Genomic DNA, 19,001 nt, shown 5'->3' with positions numbered 1-19,001 from the left:
CCCGGCTCTCTAGTTTTTTTTTTTTTTTTTTTTGGTGGTACTGGGGTTCCTGGAAGCCCTTCTACTTCTGGACTACACTCCCAGACCTATTATTTTACATTTTTATTTGGAAACAGGGTCTCCTAAGCCAGCGTGCACGGCTGGCTTCGAACCTGCACGATCCTCCTGTCTCTGCCTCCCAAGCGCGGGGATTACAAGCGTGCGCCACCACACCCGGCTCTGTACTTTAGTTTTTTGTTTTTAATTTTTGTGGTGCTGGGAATTGAACGTTAGGTGCATTGTGTCACCCTGAGCCCTTTTTAAAAATTTTGTTTTGGAGCAGGGTCTTGCTAGGTTGCTGAAAGTCTCAGTACATTGCTGAGGCTGAGCTTGAATCTGATCCTCCTGTTTCAGCCTTCCAAGTACTGGGATTGCAGGTGTATGCCACCATACCTGGATACTTCAGTTTTATTTAACAGATTTTCTGAGACTAGAATGTTAGGTTTGTTTTTTTCTGTTGAAATTTGAAGGCATTTCTCTGTTGCCTTTTGGTATCGAGTACTGTTTGAGTCTACTATTCTTCTGATTTCATTCTTTGTGTAATTTTTTTTTTTTTGTACTAGAGATTGAACCTGGGGCATTTTACTTCTGACCTATATCCCCAGCCTTTTATGTTTTAATTTGAAGTAGAGTCTCCCTAAATTACTGGGGCTGGCCTCATGCCTGCAATCCTCCTGTCTTAGCCTTGTGAGTACTGGGATTACAGGTATGTGCTGCCATGACCATCATGTGTAATATTTTTGTATAACTTTTTTTCATGTCTAAAAACATTTGGGATCTTGAGTTATCCGTGGTATTCTGTGGAATTATACAATATTTCTTGATGTGGGTATTTTTTATTTTATTTTTTGGCGGTATTGGGGATGGAACTCGGGCATTCTACCTCCGAACTACACCCCCAGCCCTATTTTTTATTCTTTTTCTTGAAACAGGGTCTACTGAGTTGCAAAGGGCCTCGCTAAATAGCTGAGGCTGTCCGTGAACTGGGATCCTCTTGTCTCAGCCTCCCAAATACTGGGATTAACGACAGTGTGCCACCATGCTTGGTTTGATGTGGGTAATTTAAAATTCATCTTTGTTAGGGTTTTTTTCTTTTCTTTTCTTTTCTTTTCTTTCTTTCTTTTTTTTTTTTTGTAATACCAGAGATTGAACATCCAGGCTCTCTCTTCCTCCAACCCTGTTTTCCTTTAGTGGTATTAAACCACAAAATTAAACCCAGGGGCATTCTAGCTCTGAGCTACATTGCCATCCATTTAAAATTTTTTAAAATTGTTTTAAAACTGGCTCTCACTAGGTTGCTGAGAGCTACATTGCTGAGGATATTCTTTGAGCCTGTGATCCTCTTTTCTCAGCTTCCCAAGTACTGAGATTACAGGTGTGTGCTAGTGTGCCTAGCCTGGAATGTGTATCTTTTGGTTTTGGAAAGTTTTTTGTATTTCTACTGTCTTCTGCCCTCTATATTTCTAGAATTCTAAATTGGATGTGGACTTCTTGGCTACTTTTACTTTCTAACCCTCTGAACCCTCTGTTGAGTTATTATAGTTTTTATGTTGATTTCTGTGAGATCTTGTATTTTGTTCAGGCTTTATTGTTTTGGAAATACTCTCTTCTTTTAAATCTCTAAGAATATTATAGCCCTTTGAAACATTCTTTTATACAGTGTCTGTTTCCTCAAAGTTCCTATTTTTCTCTCTTTTGGTCTCTTCTGTGTTGGAGGCCTTCCTTTAAATATTATCATTGCTAACTTGTTCTTAATTTAGAAATAAGTTACCTCCTTTTTCCCAAGCCCAGTAAGCTGAGTAGAAAGAATATATTTGAGTGGAGCATATTTGTAAGCTACATCTGTTGCTGAATTTTGTCTTTTTTTGCGGGTGTGTGTGTGTTGGTACTGGGGATTGAACCCAGGGGCATTCTACTCTGATCTACATGTGTTCCCTAGCTGTTTTTATTTTTTAAAATAGGATCTTCCTAGGTTGTTGAGTCTTGCTAAGTTGTTGAGGGTGGTCTTAAATTTAGTTTTGATCCTCCTTTCTCAGCTTCCCAAGTACTAGGATTACAGGGATGTGCCCCCAAGCCTGGCTTATTACTGAGTTTGTTTTTAGAACTTTTTCTATGAGTCATTGAGTAGTTTGAAGTGGAAACAGTGGAATATTACGATTGTTACCATAATATTTCCCTCTTAGATCAGTGAGGAGGAGGAGGTTTGAAAAGAGCTAAGGCTAGTTCAAGGACCTTAGGAGACCTGGATCAATACAAGTGATAGATAATCAGATAACTGTGCTCTAGTATGGTAGCTCCTAGTCACATGTTTACAAGCCAGACACTTGAACACTTGAAATATTGGTAGTGTAAGCTAAGACATGCCATAAATGAAGATATGCTGAATATTTGAAGATAGTATGGGGAAAAAGAATATTATGTCAACATTTAAATCATTGTTACATGTTAATATTTTGGCTATATTGAATTAAAGACAGTAAATTGATTTCTTCTTTTTTCTTAAACTATAAAACTAGAAAATTTAAAACTAGATTTGTGGCTTGCATTATGGTTCTTATATTTCTCTTGGGTCATGCTGTCTCAAATATATATTGTTTTAGTCAGGTGTGGTGGCACATGCTTGTAATCCCAGCATTTGGGAGGCTGAAACAGGAGGATCCAGGTTTGCTGAAAGCCTCAGCTACTACTTAGGCCCTTTGTAACTCAGTGAGACCCTGTTTCAAAGTAAGGAATAAGAAATAGGGCTGGGGGTGTAGCTTAGAGGTAGAATGCTTTAAAGAAAAAACAATGTGTGTGTGTGTGTGTGTGTGTGTGTGTACACACACATATATTGCTTTTTAAAATATATTATTATATTATTTATTATTATATTAAATTAAATATATATTAAAATATATATTTAATATATATATTTAATTTTGAAGCAGGGTTCTTTTTTGTGTGTGTGGTACGGGGATGGAACCCAGGTACATTCTACCTCTGAGTGACACCACCAGCCCTATTTTTTATTCTTTATTTTGAAATAGAGTCTCACTGAGTTGCAAAGAGACTCAGTAGCTGAGGCTGTCTGCGAACCGTGATCCTCCTTGTCTCAGCTTCCCAAATTCTGGAATTACAAGTGTGCACCACCACTCCTGGCTTTATTCTTTATTTTGAAACAGGGTCTCACTAAGTTTCGGAGGGCCTCACCAAGTAGCTAAGGCTGGCCTTGAACCCGAGATTCTCCTGTCTCAGTCTTCTAAGTACTGGGATTATAAGTGTGGGATTATAAGTGTGTGCCAGCACACCCAGCTTGCAGGAGGGTCTTTTCAAAGTTGCTCAGAGCTTCATTAAATTTCTGAGGCTGACTTTGAACCTGTGATCCTCCTTTCTCACTCAGCCACCCAAGTACTGGGATTACAGGCATGCACCACCAAATAAGCTTTCATTAAACTGAATAATAACAACAAAAAGGTTAAGGAACACTTTTGAGGAATATATATATATATATTGGTGGTACTGGGGTTCCTGGAAGCCCTTCTACCTCCGGGCTACACTCCCAGACCTATTTTTATACTTTTTTAAAATTTGGAAATGGTCTCTTAAGCCAGTGATCCTCCTGTCTCTGCCTCCCAAGTGCAGGGATTACAAGCTTGTGCCACCACTCCTGACACTTTTGAGGAATATTTTACGAGAGGATGATCACATTTTAAACTAATAGTTGAGTTTCATAATATTTTAATATTTAACAAGGTAATATAACATTCTTTTTTTTTTTTAAACTGGAGTTTGTACTCAGGAGTGTTTTGCCTCTGAGCTCCTCTACCCCCAGTCCTATTTTATTTTTTAATTTTGAAACAGGGTTTTACTAATTTGCAGAGGGCCTTACCAAGTCCCTGAGACTTGCTTTGAACCTGCAATCTTCCTGTCTCAGCCTCCCAATTCCTGGGATTACAGATTTATTTGTGTCACCACACCTAGCTACAGATTTTATTTTGATATTATAGGATTCCAACTAGAAACTTATTGCTTAGCCAGCGCCATTAATGAAAGCCAATAATTGGTTAAAATTATTGAATAATGAATCCAATAATTGGTTAAAACAGTCTAGTACATGTCTTTCCTAATCTGGAGTTTTCCCACTCTTTATAGGTTTTATATCACAATGGAGGTTAAAAAAATTATAGTAATTAACTTATTTTCTTATTCCTTCCTTTGCTCTCTACTTAATTTTGTGTGTGTTGGGGGAGGGTGCTAGAGATTGAATAAACATTTTATGTAATCAAATTTATTGTTATTTATTTATTTATTTATTTATTTATTTATTTATTTATTTTTGGTGGTACTGGGGTTCCTGGAAGCCCTTCTACCTCCAGGCTACACTCCCAGACCTATTTTTATACTTTTTTAAAATTTGGAAACGGTCTCTTAAGCCAGTGATCCTCCTGTCTCTGCCTCCCAAGCGTGGGGATTACAAGCATGTGCCACCATGCCCGGCTACCTATTGGTATTTTAAGGTTCCTGTGAGTGGTAGTTAAAAATATTTTGATCTCTGAAGCTATAGTTTCTATTTGAATTATAATCTTTTTTATTTTTGGTATTGGAGATTCAGTACAGAAGCATTTTACCTCCAGACTACATTGGCGATACTGGAGATGGAAATTTTTATTTGTTTATTTATTTTATTTTTCAGAGTCTCTCTAAATTTCTGGGGCTGGCCCTCCAACCTTTGATCTTCCCGCCTCAACCTCTCAAGTCCTGGGATTATATGTAGACACCACCACGCCCTGCTGAATCTTAAAAATTTTTTTTTTTTTTAATTGTGGCATAAACTCGGAGAAGCTGAGACTTGACTTTTGCTCCCAATTTGTTAGCTCATGGTTTTGACATTGAATTATTTTTCTACTTATGTGAAATGCTACCTTTATCATATGATTGAATTTGTTTGTAGAACTAATAATGTTTTATTGTAGTACTGGGGATGGAACCCAGGGGCATTCAACCTCCAAGCTACACCCCCTGCCCTATTTTTTATTCTTTATTTTGAAATCGGGTCTCACTGAGTTGCAGAGGGCCTCACTAAGTAGTTGAGGCTGTCTGCAAACTGCAATCCTCCTGGTCTCAGCCTCCCGAATGCTGGGATTACAGCTTAGCTAAATTACTGAGGTTGGTCTTGAACTTAAGATCCTCCTATCTCAGCTTTCTAAGTACCGGGATTACAAGTGTGTACCACCATTCCTGGCTGCTAATAATGTTTTAAAAATGAATTTCTCAGTTGTGGTGATGCATGTCTGTAATCCTAGTACTTGAGAGGATAAGACAGAAGGTTGTTAGGTTTGGGGCTAGCCTCAGCAACTTAGCAAGGCCCTTTTCACCTTAGTGAGACCCTGTTTCAGACTAAAAAAATATGGCTGGGAGTGTAGCTAAGGTGGAAAGCTCCCCTGGGTTCAATTCCCAGGAACCTACTCCCCGCCCTGAAAAAAAGAATTTCTGGACTGAAGAGCCCAAGGTTCACTAATGGATTATAGTAGGTAAGAAAGAGTCCTTGTCCAATGATTTGCTTTACTAATCATTGCACAACTCATAATTATTTTCATTTAGTTGTACCTAATTTAGTTAAGTTTAATATTGGATATTCTTAACATAGAATTAATGTAAAATCTGAATTTTGTCCCAGTACTTGGAAGACTGAGACAGGAGGATCATGGGTTTGAGGCCAGCCCCAGCAACTTAGACCCTTTTTAAAAAAAAAAAAATAGGGCCTAGGATGTGTAGCTCAGGAGTAGAATGGCCTTGAGTTCAGTTCCTGGTACCAAAAAGGCAAAAAAAAAAACCCCAAAAAAACCCTACAAAACAAACTGAACTTTGGACCCTTGGAGTTTTGACTATGATTAATTATTTGCATAATTTGTTTTCATTCAGGGAGCTCATGTCAGAATGAAGACCTCAGTGGATCATTTCTTACTGCTTATGTTTTAGGTGATCTGTAAGTCGGATGCTCCAACAGGGGATGTTCTTCTTGATGAAGCTCTAAAGCATGTTAAAGAGACTCAGCCTCCAGAAACGGTCCAGAATTGGATTGAATTACTAAGTGGTAAGCTGCTGTGGAAAAACAAATCCTTGAAAAACAAATCAGGCTAGGATTGTAATGTGGAGGTAGATGCCTCTGGATTAAATCCCCAGGACCCCCCCCCCAAAAAAAAAAAGATTTTGTAAAAATTTAAAATTCTGAAAGGAACTTATAAAACATAGCCAGAGATGTTTAGTTATTTAGGCAGACTTCAAAGTTACCAATTGCTGAGGGAGAGAAGAAATAATGTTTGTTTTTTCAATACAGTGTTATCCTTTTTAACAAGACAGCAGATGTAGTATTCTTTGTAGCTCCCATCATTCTTTATCAGAGTCACTGTCCACTTCATATTCTGTGCAGGCTGGGTTAAGATGTGGTGATGTCTTCAGATGCTCTACTTATAAACCACTTCTTTATCTAATACCACATGCCCTAATGGTACATTGGGCTTCGCTTTAATAACATGTCTTAGACCACCAGATTCCTTTGACAGTGTATAAGTCAAATTAGTATGGCATTCAAGGGAGTTGGATTGACCTTTAAGATGACTGTATGTCTTGTATTTGCCTAAGCAATAATTTATAATGGTTATTATCAGTATATGCTAAATGAACTTGGTTTTTAACTTGAGCTGCTATTACTGTTTTGATAGAGCAGTGAATAGATGAGAAGTCTAATGGGTTCTTTTCAAAAATACTTAAATACGGTTAGGGTTTAAATATGCACTATTGTAAAAGAATGTTCATTTGGATTAGAATTTTGGGTAAAATGTGGGGCTAATACTTAGCAAATGCTTTTCTCTTTTATTTATTAATTTTTTGTGTGTGGGTCTGGGGATGGAACCCCGTGCCCTATTTTTTACTCTTTATTTGAAACAGGGTCTCACTAAGTTACAAAGGGCCTTACTAATTAAGTTGCTGAGGCTGTCCATGAACCATGATCCTCTGGTCTCAGCCTCCCGAACCAAGCTTGGCTTTTGTTTATTTGTGCCACCACGCCTAGGTCTTTAAAAATTTCTTGTGCTACTGGGGATTGAACCCAGGGGCATTCTACCTCTAAGCTACACCCCCAGCCCAATTTTTGTTTATTTTTTATTTTGAAACAGTGTCTCGCTAGGTTGATGAGCCTCATTGCTTGCTGAGGGTGTCCTTGAACCTGTGATCCTCCTATCAACCTCCCAAGTACTGGGATTACACATGGGCCACCATGCCTGGCTTTTTCTTTCTTAATTAATAGCTTGTGAGTCGTAGGTTGATATAAATGCTATTATGTTGTTGCCTGTAGTGTTTTAGTTGCTTGTTCTTGATATAATTAGGAATGAACTGCCATTTCTGCAGAGAGATACAGAGTGGGAGAAGGAGAAAAAAGTATAATTAAAATTTTTTTTATTTATCATTATTTATTTATTTCCAGTACTTGGGATTGAACACAGGGGCATTCTACCTCTGAGTCATACCCCCCAGCCCTATTTTACTTTTTATTTTGAAACAGTGTCTCACTAAGTTTCAGAGAGCTTCACAACTTGGTGAGGCAGGCTGCCTGTGAACCTGCAGTTCTCTTGTTTTAAACTCCCAGGTACTGGGATTACAAGCAAGCACCACAACGCCCGGCTGGATTTACTTTATTTATTATTATTACTATTACTATTACTATTTTTTTTTTTGTGTGTGTGGTACTGGGGATGGAACCCTTCTACCAGGCTATACTCCCAGACCTATTTTATATATTTTTAAATTTGGAAACGGGCGAGGTTGGCTTCAAACCTGCGCGATCCTCCTGTCTCCACCTCCCAAGCACAGGGATTACAAACGTGTGCCACCATGCCCAGCATCTTTTATTTTTTAAAATTAAAAAAAAATTAATTTTGGTACTGGGAATTGAACTCAGAAGCATTCTACCTCCAAACTATACCTCCGGCCTCCCTCTTTTTTTATTTTTTGTTTTGAAATAGCATCTTCCTGGGTTGCTGACAGTCTTACTAAGTTACTGAGGCTGGTCTCTAACCTGCAGTTCTTTCTTAGCCTCCCAAGTACTGGGATTACAGGTATGTGTCACCATGCCCAGCTCATTAATTTTTCTTTTTCTTTTTTCTTTCTTTTCTAGTGGTATTGGATATTAAATCCAGTAGCATTCTACCTCTGAGCCCCAATTTTTTTTTTAATTGTAAAACAGGGTCTCGCTAAGTTTCGGAGGGCTTTACTAAGGTTTTGAAGCTGGCCACTAATCTGTGATCTTTCTCAGTTTCCCAATTACTGGGATTACAAGCAGACACCACCACATCCAACTGCATACTTTCCTCCTTTATTTTTGTGATACTGGGGATGGAACCTAGGGACTTTCTACCTTTGAGCTACACTCCCAGACCGATTTTATATTTTATTTTGAAACATGGTCTAAGTTGCTGAGAGCCTCACAATATAGCTGAGGCTTGCTTTGAACCTGTGTGATCCTCCTGTCTCAGCCTCCCAGATACTGAGATTACAAGCATGTGCCACTGTGCCTGGCTCATATTTTTTTTAAATTAAAAAAAAGTATCTGCTTCCCATCTAGTCAAAGTACCAATATACTACTTGCAGGTTTTTTAAATTGTAAAATGTATATAACATTTACCATTTAATATTTTGAGTATACAGTCCTGTGGCTAGCTTGCTGATTCTTACATTAAAAAAATTTTTTTTAGTTACTTCAAGTTAGTATATGCTATCAAATACCAGTTGTTGCATTACTAACATAGGTGCTATGAAACTTAAAAGGAAGGACTTCTAAAATAAATGAATTTTAAAATCCATTTGTGGGATAGTTATGTATGTCTCTTAATTTTTTTTTCCTTTTTTGTGGTACTGGGGATGGAACCCTTCTACATCCGGGCGACACTCCCAGACCTATTTTATATTTTATTTGGAAACAGGGTCTCTTAAGCAGCGAGGCTGGCTTCGAACCTGTGCGATCCTCCTGTCTCCGCCTCCCAAGTGCAGGGATTACAAGCGTGTGCCACCACTCTCGGCTATGTCTCTTAATTTGATAACAGATTAACAGTATGGTTCTATGAATACTCAGTAACGCATTAAAAACAAATTCTTGGGAACTTTAGTTGTTGAAGTAGGAAGTAGACCTTAATTAGATTTTTAAAGGATAAGAAAAAAACAAAAGAGAGATTAGAGGTAGTGGTAAAATTAGTGAATCTGTCTATACACAGTAAGTCTGTGCTTGCTTCTTGTCCCAAAACTGTGTACCGTAGTGTATTGTTAAGGGAATCCTGTGAGTATATGTGAACAAAAAGATGAACATGAGTCTTTTGGTGTTATCTCACAGGATGAGATGGCACACAGGAGTTTTGCAATAAAGAAAGACTATTAAAGAATAACAAATGTTTCTTTACTTGGGGTGTGTGGTACCCAGGGATTTGTTTTATTATTTATATTATGCAAATATTCATGTTAAAGTTGTTGATACAGTTTAAGTATATATTTTAGCATCCCTATTACTTGCAGATTAATAAAGTATATGTATTTAAGGCAAAGACTTTAAAATATGTTAAACTAGTATTGTGTGTGGGTACATGGGTACTGAGGATTGAAGCTGTGGACATTCCTCTGAGTTATACCCCCAGTCCTATTTTATTATTTTTTTTATTTTGAAATAGACTCTAAGTTGCAGAGGGCCTTGCTAAATTGCTGAGTCTGGCTCTGAACCTGCCAAGCCTCCTGTCTCAGTCTTTCAAGTACTGGGATTACAAGCCTGTGCCACCATGCCTAGCTATACTACTATTTTCAGGAATAAAATATTTGGCTTTCTGGAAAAAAAAAATTTTTTTTTTTGTGGTACTAAGGTTGGGACCCAAGGGCTTTGGTACCTCCAGGCTATATCCCCAGACCTATTTTATACTTTATTTGGAAACAGAGTCTCACTAAATTGCTGAGAGCTTCACTAGCTGAGGCTGGCTTCGAACCTGTGGGATCTTCCTGTCTCAGCCTCCCAAGTGTTGGGATTATAAGCGTGCAGCACCACACCTGGCTAGCTTTCTGAAGTTAAGACTTAAGGTTGATCAGTTTGATTCCAGGTGTCACTAGACTGCTCACTTTATCAAACAAACTGCTACAGCTTTTTTTTTTTTTTTTTTTGATGGGGGGATGTGGGTTTTTTTTTTTTTTAATAAATAGAAACCACATCAATCATTCAAGAGGTCACCAGAAAGCTTTTTTCATCACAAAATTGCTATAGCTTTTTAAATATATTCAGGAGAGCTAAGTGTGGTGGCACACCCTTGTAGTCCCAGTATTTGGGAGGCTGAGACAGGAGGATTTCAGGTTTGTAGCCAACCTCAGCTACTTAGTGAGGCCTTCCACAGCTTAGTGAAACCCTGTTCCAAAATAAAAAGAATAAAAATTAGGGCTGGAGGTGTAGCTCAGAGATAGAATGTCCCTGGGTTCAGTCCCCAGCAGCACCCTACACCCCAAGGAATATAAGAGCTCTTCCTAGCAAAATTATTTAGGTGCCTATAGTGTGTCATTTTCCATCAAAGTGATTAAAGTGATTGTTAAGCAGTGGATATAGTTTGATTTTTTTTTTTTTTCCCCCTTGGCAGTACTAGGAATTGAACCCAGGGCATTCTACTTCTAAGCCACACCCCCAGCTCTTTTTTTTTTTTATTCTTTATTTTGAAACTGTCTCACTAAGATGCACCCTAAGTACCAAGGCTAGCCTTGAACCTACAATCCTCCTGTCTCAGCCTCAAGTACTGGGATTACAAGCATGCACCACTATGCCTGGCTTATAAGCTTTGAAGAACTTTTCATCTTTATATATACTTCTTGCAAAATATGTTTCATATATTCTTCCTTTACCAAAAGGGTGAATTATAAGTAAATTCTGTATAGCTTATATTTCCATGTTTAATTTATCAAGTCTTTTCACATATACAATGAAAAATTTAGGGGTTAATTAGTAACAGTGGATCACAGTAACATCTTTTAACCCAGGAGTTCAAGCACTGTTCATCAAGTATTTATTGCAAAGTCCTCAAAAGGTTTGCAGTACTTTTTTTTTCTTTTTTTCTTCTCAGTGCTGGGGATGGAACCCAGGGGCATTCTACCTCCAAGCTACATTCCCAGTCCCATCTTTTATTCTTTCTTTTGAAACATGGTCTTACTGAGTTGCAAAGAGTGTCACTAAGTAACTGAGACTGTCTGAGAACCGGGATCCTCCTGTCTTAGCCTTCCAAATGCTGGGATTACAGGCATGTGCCACCATGCCCAACTTGCATTACTCTTAAATTGAAGGGACTAAATATTTAGTAACTAGTATAGATTAAACCTTTATTGTATCTTCACTAGTTCTTCCCTGCTCTTATCCTTATACTGCTGTCTTAATTATATTTAACTCAGATGATACTTATTTTTTGGAACTTTCAAGATACCAAAATACTTTGACCACTCTTTTTATTTCATTGTACCTTTTTTCTTGTGTACCAAAGAAGTATTATACAGTATTTGGGATATTTCCCATATTGTTTCAACCTTCTACTTATGAGATATCTTTTTTGTATATGAAGAGATCGGAATAACTCACTTCATTTTTTATATCTGAAGAGATTTGGGTTATTCAAATCTTGCTTATTTGAATAACCCAAATCTTGGTTTATTCAAGAGATCGGAATAACTCACTTCATTTTTTATATCTGAAGAGATTTGAATAACCCACTTCAGTTTTTGTATTCGAGGAGATTTGATAATCTACTTTTTGTTGGAGTGAGCACACATGATTTGCCCTTTTCCAGGGAATTGCTACAAAAGAAGATGGCTTGGTCTCTTTTTATTTCTTCCTCTGAGGCAGAAATGGTTGCCCATGAGAAGGTCCAATCATAAATGGAACACCTTATTTGAAGGTGGGTTTTTGTTTAGGCTCTTCTCATTTTTAGTAACAGCATACTTTGGAGTTGAAATTTCTCACAGGAACTTTGTAAGCATTACATGTTCTATTGGTTGTAAATAAGATTTAATTAAAGGTAAGGTGAGAGTAATCGTAATGTGACTTTAGTGCAGTAAACAGTAACTATAAGCTGTTAATTCCACTTAATGCCCTTGAGTAAGAAGAAAAATGTGTAGCAGCATTAGAGGGATTTTTTTCCCCTTAGGCCTGCAAAGAGAATTTTAGCTCTGGATTTCTTAGACTTATTCACTTTTCTCTTTATTTTTTTACCTGTTTGGAAATCAATGGCTAATATGTTATCTGGAGCACAAAATTCCTTCCAAATGTTTGACTTATTAAGTTTAAGTTGGGTGGCTTGTCATATGTTCTGCTATACTTTGGTTTTGTGACAACTTAAGCATATTAGAGCAGTAATACCTAATTAGATAGAGTTGTCAGGGGATAATACTTCTTTGAATATTTGCAAATTATATGTATATTTAATTTTAGAATGGTACTTTTTTTTTTTTTGGTCAACTGGGGATTTGGTACTTGGGAACTCAGGGACATTTTACCTCTGAGCTATACCTCTAGCCTTGTTTTTTTATTCTTTACTTTTTTCTTTTTTCTTTTTTTTTTTTCTAGTACTGGGAATGGAACCCAGGGGCATTCTACCTCTGAACTACATCCCCAGTCCTTTTTTTTCAAAAATATTTATTTATTTATTTATTCTTTTTTTGAATTTTTTTTAATTGGTGCATTGTAGTCATACATCTTAATGAGATAAAAAAGACTTCTGTAGACATGTATGCACACATCACCCAATTAGCCCTTACCTAATCCCCACCTTATTCCCTCCCCATCCCTCCTTCACATGCTTGGCTTAGTGATCGACTTGGATAAGTGCATCATGTGCTTTAGAGAGTTTCCCTCTTCCCCCCTCCCATCCCCTCAGCTAGGTTGCCTTATTTGCTCCTCTATAGGATCTCCTTCTCCATCTAGAGTTCCTCCTGTTACCCATTTCTCCTTAGCTTTTGCATATTAGGGAAAGCATCTGATTTCTTATTTTTTGTGACTGACTAATATCACTTAGTCCTCTAGTTCCATTCATTTTCCTGTAAATGATGCAATTGTGTTTTTCTTTATGGTTGAGTAAAATTCCATTGTGTACATGTCCCACAGTTTTGTAATCCATTCATCTGTTTGTTGATGGACATCCTGGCTGGTTCCATAGTTTGGCAATGGTGAATTGTGCAGCTGTGAATATAGATACACATGCTTTAGTTTGGTAGTTTGGTTTCCTTTCTTTTGGGTAGATACCCAGGAGTGGTATTGCTGGATCAAATGGTAGATTTGTTCCCATTCTTCTGAGGATTCCCCATACTGTTTTCCAAAGTGGTTGCACTAATTTGCAATCCCACCAACAATGTCTTAGAGTTCCCACTTCTCCACATCCTCGCCAGCATCTGTTGTTGTTTGTGTTTTGAATGGTTGCCATTCTAGTTGGAGTTAGTTGAAATCTCAGGGTAGTTTTGATTTGCATCTCTCTGTTTGCCAGTGATGTTGAGAATTTTTTCATGCATTTATTGGCCATTTGAATTTCTTCCTTTGTGAAATGTCTATTTAATTCACATGCCCATTTTTGGTTGGGTTATTTGTTTTCATAGTGCTGAGTTTCTTGAGTTCTCTGTATATTCTAGATATTAGTACTGTAGCAGAGGTGTAGGTGGCAAAAATCTCCCATTCTGTTGGCTCTCGATTGAGGTTCTTGGCAGTTTCCTCTGCTGTATAGAAGCTCTTCAGTTTCATGCAATCCTTCGTTTTGATTTGCCTTTTAGTTTCTTGTGTCTTTGGGGTCTTGTTGAGAAAGTTTGTATCTGTACCTATGTGTTGCAGTGTTGGACCTATGCCTTCTTCAGGGAGCTTCAAGTTCTCTGGTCTAATTTCCAAATCTTTGATCCATCTTGAATTGACTCTTGTGCAGGGTGAGGAAGTGGGATTAATTTCCATTTTTCTGCATATGGTTAACCAGTTTTGCCAACACCATTTGTTGAACAGACTTTCTTTCAGTGTATGTTTTTGGCCCCTTTGTAAAAAGTCAATTGGCTGTAAGTGTGTCAATTTGTTTCTGGGTCTTCTATTCTGCTCCATTGGTCTATGTATCTGTTTTTGTATCAATACTATGCTATTTTTATTACAATGACTTTGTAATACAGTTTAAAGTCAGGTACTGTGATTGATTCCTCCTGCATGATTTTTGTTGCTGAGAACTACTTTGGCTATTCTGGGTTTCTTTTTCTTCCAGATGAATTTAAGGATGATTTTTCTATGTCTGTGAGGAATGATCTTGGTAATTTAATGGGTATTGCGTTGAATTTGTAGATCACTTTTGGAAGGGTAGCCATTTTGATGATATTTATTCTGCCTATTCATGAACACGAAAAATCTTTCCATCTTCTAAGATCTTCTTCGATTTCTTTTTTCAATGTTTTATAATTTTCTTCCTAGAGATCTTTTACCTCCTTGGTTAAGTTTATTCCTATGTATGTATGTATGTATGTATGTATGTATGTATGTATGTATTTAATTTTTTGTGATACTGGCGGTGGAACTCAGGGGCATTCTATCTCTGAGCCACACCCCCAGCCCGATTTTTTGTTCTTTATTTTGAAATGGGATCTGAAACGGGGTCTCACTGAGTTGCAAAGAGCCTCACTAAGTAAGTGAGGCTGGCTGCGAACCCGGATCTTCCTGTCTCAGACTCCAGAGTGGTGGGATTACAAGTGTGCACCACCACACCCAGCATTTATTCTTGTTGTTGTTGTTGTTATTGTGTGTGTGTGTGTGTGTGTGTGTGTGTGTGTGTGTGTGTGTGTGTGTTACTAGGGATGGAACCTAGGGGCATTCTACCTCCAAGCTACACTCCCAGTCCTGTTTTTTAGTCTTTTTTTCTTTTTTGAAACAAGGTCTCACTTAGTTGCTAAGGGCCTTGCTAAGTAGCTAAGGCTGTCCAGGAACTGGGATCCTCTGGTCTTTGCCTCCCGAATGCTGGGGTTACAAGTGTGCATCACCCACTTGGCCATCAGAATATTTTTTTAAATTTATTTTTATTGGTGCATTGTAATCAATACATCACATTGGAATATAAGACTTGAGAGGATATACAAGCACACATCATCCAATTAGCCCTCATCCACTCCCCATCCCATTCCCTCCCCCTCTCTGGATCCCATGCTTGTTTGGTGATTAACTTTGATACATATGTTTATGTACCTCCTGCTTTTTAAAGAGGCTCCATCCTCCCCTATTCCATACCCTCTGATTGGTCACCTTAATTGCTCCACTAGAGGGCCCTTTCTATAGCTCGACCACTTCCGGTTGCCCCTTTCCTCCTAGTTATTGCTGATTAGGGGACGCATCTGGTTTTATTTTCTGCAATATTTCTCTGCATGCTACGTTGCAAATACCGACCCCACTCTTGACGGCCCCAGTTGTGGCCTGGCTACCTGGTGGACTGATCCAGACCTCGCTGGCTCAAGCAGCGGCCTTGCCTGAGAGGCCCCGGTTCTGGTCTCACTGGCCTAACCCCTCAGCTGGCTCTGATCCCGGCCTCAGAGGCTCCAGCACCAGCCTTCCTCTCGGCAGGCTCCGATGTTAGCCGATGGCCCCGGCATCGGCCTAACCCCTCGACAGGCTCCGATCCAGGCCTCGGAGGCCTCAGTAGCGGCCTTGCCTCACGGAAGGCTCCGATGCCGGCCAGTGGCCCCGGCACTGGCCTAACCCCTCAGCAGGCTCTGATCCCGGCTTCGGAGGCCCCAGCATCGGCCTTGCCTCGCGGTAGGCTACGATCCCGGCCTCGCTGGCCCCAGCACCTGCCTAACCCCTTGGCAGGCTCCGATCCTGGTCCCGGAGGCCCCAGCACCAGCCTTGCCTCATGGCATGCTCCGATCCCGGCCTCGTTGGCCCCAGCACCGGCCTAACCCCTCGGCAGGCTCTGATCCTGGCCTCGGAGGCCTTGCCTCACGGAAGGCTCCGATGCTGGCCAGTGGCCCTGGCACCGGCCTAACCCCTCGACAGGCTCTCATCCCGGCCTCGGAGGCCCCAGCACTGGCCTTGCCTCACGGCAGGCTCTGATCCCAGCTTTGCTGTGTCCGTTGCCGGCCTCACCCCTTAGCAGGTTCTAATTCGAGCACCCTCTTCGCCCAACAATTTGTCCCACGTTCTTGAGGGTGCATGGTGGTGGTAGCATTCTGCCTCTGGGGTCATTACTTCAAAGGTTCCAGGTGTAATGTACCAGATCTCTGCCTCCCCTGAGTACTGGCCACTGCCATTGCCACTGCCTCCACCATTTCAAATCTTTCCCAAGCTCTTTTACCACTCTGAATGTTGTCCAGTCTTCCTAAGCATGCGTGACGGTAGCATTCAACCTTTGGTGTAATTTCTCCCCCCAAAAAAATAAATAAATAAGTTTGGTAGGCTCCGATTTCTGCTTCTCCTGAATACAATTCTCCACCGCCAACACGGAGACCACTTTCAGCACCGCCTTTCTCCTTGGTCTCCGCTAAAGTGTCTCTCCTTACAGGTGATGTCCAAGATTCTTAACAATGTAGAGAAGAAGCAGTTCTCTTTAGCGGGGAATTTTTCCAATAATTCCAATTCATTTGGATAAGTTCTGTCTGCATCTCCAGTATCCTGGCATCCGCTACTTCCTTGACCCCCTCTCCGATATTTTCCTTTTTTCTTTTTCTTTTCCTTTTTTACAGGGTCCTTCCGGGTGAAGAGGGGTTCGCCTAGGGGTGCCCCGCCAGCCCCTGCCCACCTGCCCAGGGTCGGGGGCCAGGGGCCCGGACCACGGGGTCCTTCCGGGTGGAGAGGGGGGTCGCCTGAGGGCGCCCCACCAGCGCCTGCCCACCCGCCCAGGGTCAGGGGCCAGGGGCCTGGACCACGGGGTCCTTCCGGGTGGAGAGGGGGGTTGCCTAGGGGCGCCCCGCCAGCGCCTGCCCACCCGCCCAGGGTCAGGGGTCCAGGGGCCTGGACCACGGGGTCCTTCTGAGTGGAGAGGGGGGTCGCCTAGGGGCGCCCTGCCAGTGCCTGCCCACCTGCCCAGGGTCGGGGGCCCAGGGGTCCGGACTACGGGGTCCTTCCGGGTCCATCAGAATATTTTTAAAGAACCAAAAAATGTAAATTAATGTGTCTCTTAAGAAAAAATTAATTTCATCATTTAGAAATTTCCTTAAGATGGTCTGATTTCATATAAGGTTACTTCATATGTGTGTATAGATATATAAAATACCTAATTAGATATTTAAATCTAATAGGGTCCCAAATATATTTTAGCTCTTTCCCTTTTGGAATTACCAAGGATACTGAATGCAGTAATTGGCTTTTTTTTGTGGAAACTGGCCAGCTCTTTTCATACTGGGAAAATGTTTTTAAATCCATTAGATGACCTCATTTACTTGTTAATAGCCTGTCACCACATAATTCTTCCCTCCCCCAATACTGAAGATTGAACCCAGGAATGCTTTTACCACTAAGTTACATCCCAGCCCTGTTTGCACTTTTTGCTTTTGTGTAGGAGCCTTATGAAATTACTGAATCTAGCTTTGACTTGCAGTCCTACTCCTTCATTCTCCCGAGTCGTTGGGATTATACATGTGCACTGTGCCTGAAATCATAATTTGACTGCAAAATGGGTAGTTTCAGATTATCCTTTATTAAAGTAGCTCTCGTTTTTTATTGTATGCATACTTCTCATTAAATTATTTAAATACTTATAATAGCTGACTTAAGTCCTTGTCTGTTCTATCATCTCTGGGTCATGTCTGATTTGGTTGTCTTTTTCCTTGATTTTTTTTCACTCTTGGGTCACATTTTATTTTTTGTAGATCTAATGTTTTTTTAAAAATTGAATGCTGAATATTTTGAATATTAGAGTGTTGAGTGGTGAATTTTGTAGTCTTTAAAGACTATTAAATTTTATGCCGGATGTAGTGGCACATGCTTATAATTTCAGTACTTGGAAGGCTGAGACAGGAGGATTGCAGGTTTATGGCCAGCCTCAGCAAGCAGCAAGACTTTCTCATCAGTCTAGTGAGACCTTGTTTCAAAATAAAAATATAAAAATAGGGCAGGCGGTGTAGCTCAGAGCCAGAATGTCCCTGGGTTCAATCCTCAGTACCACCAACACCAAAAAAAAAAAAGTATTAAATTTTGTTTTGGTAGACAGTTACTTGTGAATCAACTTCTTTTAAAGCTTTGTTAGGCCACGTGTGGTTGTGCACACCTGTAATCTCAGTACCTGAGAGTCTGAGACAGGAGGTTCTCAGGTTTGAGGACAGCCTCAGCAAATAGTGAGGCTCTTAACAACCCAGTGAGACCCTGTTTTAAAAGCCAAAAGTAAGCTGGGCATAGTGGTGCACACTTGGAATCCAGCACTTGGGAGGCTGAGCTAGAAGGATCACAGGCTTGCAGCCTGCTATAGCAACTTAGCAAGGCCTCCACAACTCAGTGAGACCTTGTTTCAAAATTAAAGAGTTAAATAGGGCTGAGGGTGTAGCTTGAAGGTAGAATGCCCTGGGTTCCATCCCCAGTAACCCCCCCCCCCCCAGGGCTGGATGTGTAAATAAATAAGCTTTGTTAGGGCAGGTCTAGCGTGATCTTCACTCAGGGCAGAATTTAGCCGTCCTGCTAAGAAGTCATCCTTCTGAGGTTCCTTCTGCTTGTCCAATAAGGCCATTCCACTAAGGCTAGTTGGCACTCAGGTTTTTCCCCAGCTGTCTGTGAACCCTTGGAATTGTTCCCCTGACAGCTTTCTGGTATTTGTTCTTTTACATGCCTTGAAGTTTCTCACCTTAACAGGTCAGCTTAGTGTTTAGCCAGGGACTCAAGGAAGTACCATGTGGGTTTCTAGACCCCCTCTCTCTGCATAGCTTTCTTTTCTCCAATACTCTGCTTTGCACATTGGCTACCTTGACCTCTGGCCGCTGACTTCTTAATGCAGAGT

General features: G+C 40.2%; 1 protein-coding gene across 1 annotated transcript in view; it reads left to right on the top strand.

The window, feature by feature from the left end:
- GOLPH3 (golgi phosphoprotein 3) overlaps positions 1 to 19,001 on the top strand; it is a gene marked incomplete at both ends in the record, with an annotated part of 41,384 nt that overhangs the window by 19,525 nt on the left and 2,858 nt on the right. The window contains one exon of the mRNA XM_080700701.1: positions 5,998 to 6,112. Within this exon, the coding sequence (XP_080556827.1) occupies positions 5,998 to 6,112 (115 nt within the window). The remainder of the gene's footprint in view (positions 1 to 5,997; positions 6,113 to 19,001) is intronic.

The sequence above is a fragment of the Muscardinus avellanarius genome (assembly GCF_963383645.1).
Source record: "Muscardinus avellanarius genome assembly, chromosome: 1".
Taxonomy (NCBI): Eukaryota; Metazoa; Chordata; class Mammalia; order Rodentia; family Gliridae; genus Muscardinus; species Muscardinus avellanarius.
This window is presented reverse-complemented; position numbering and strand designations above follow the sequence as displayed.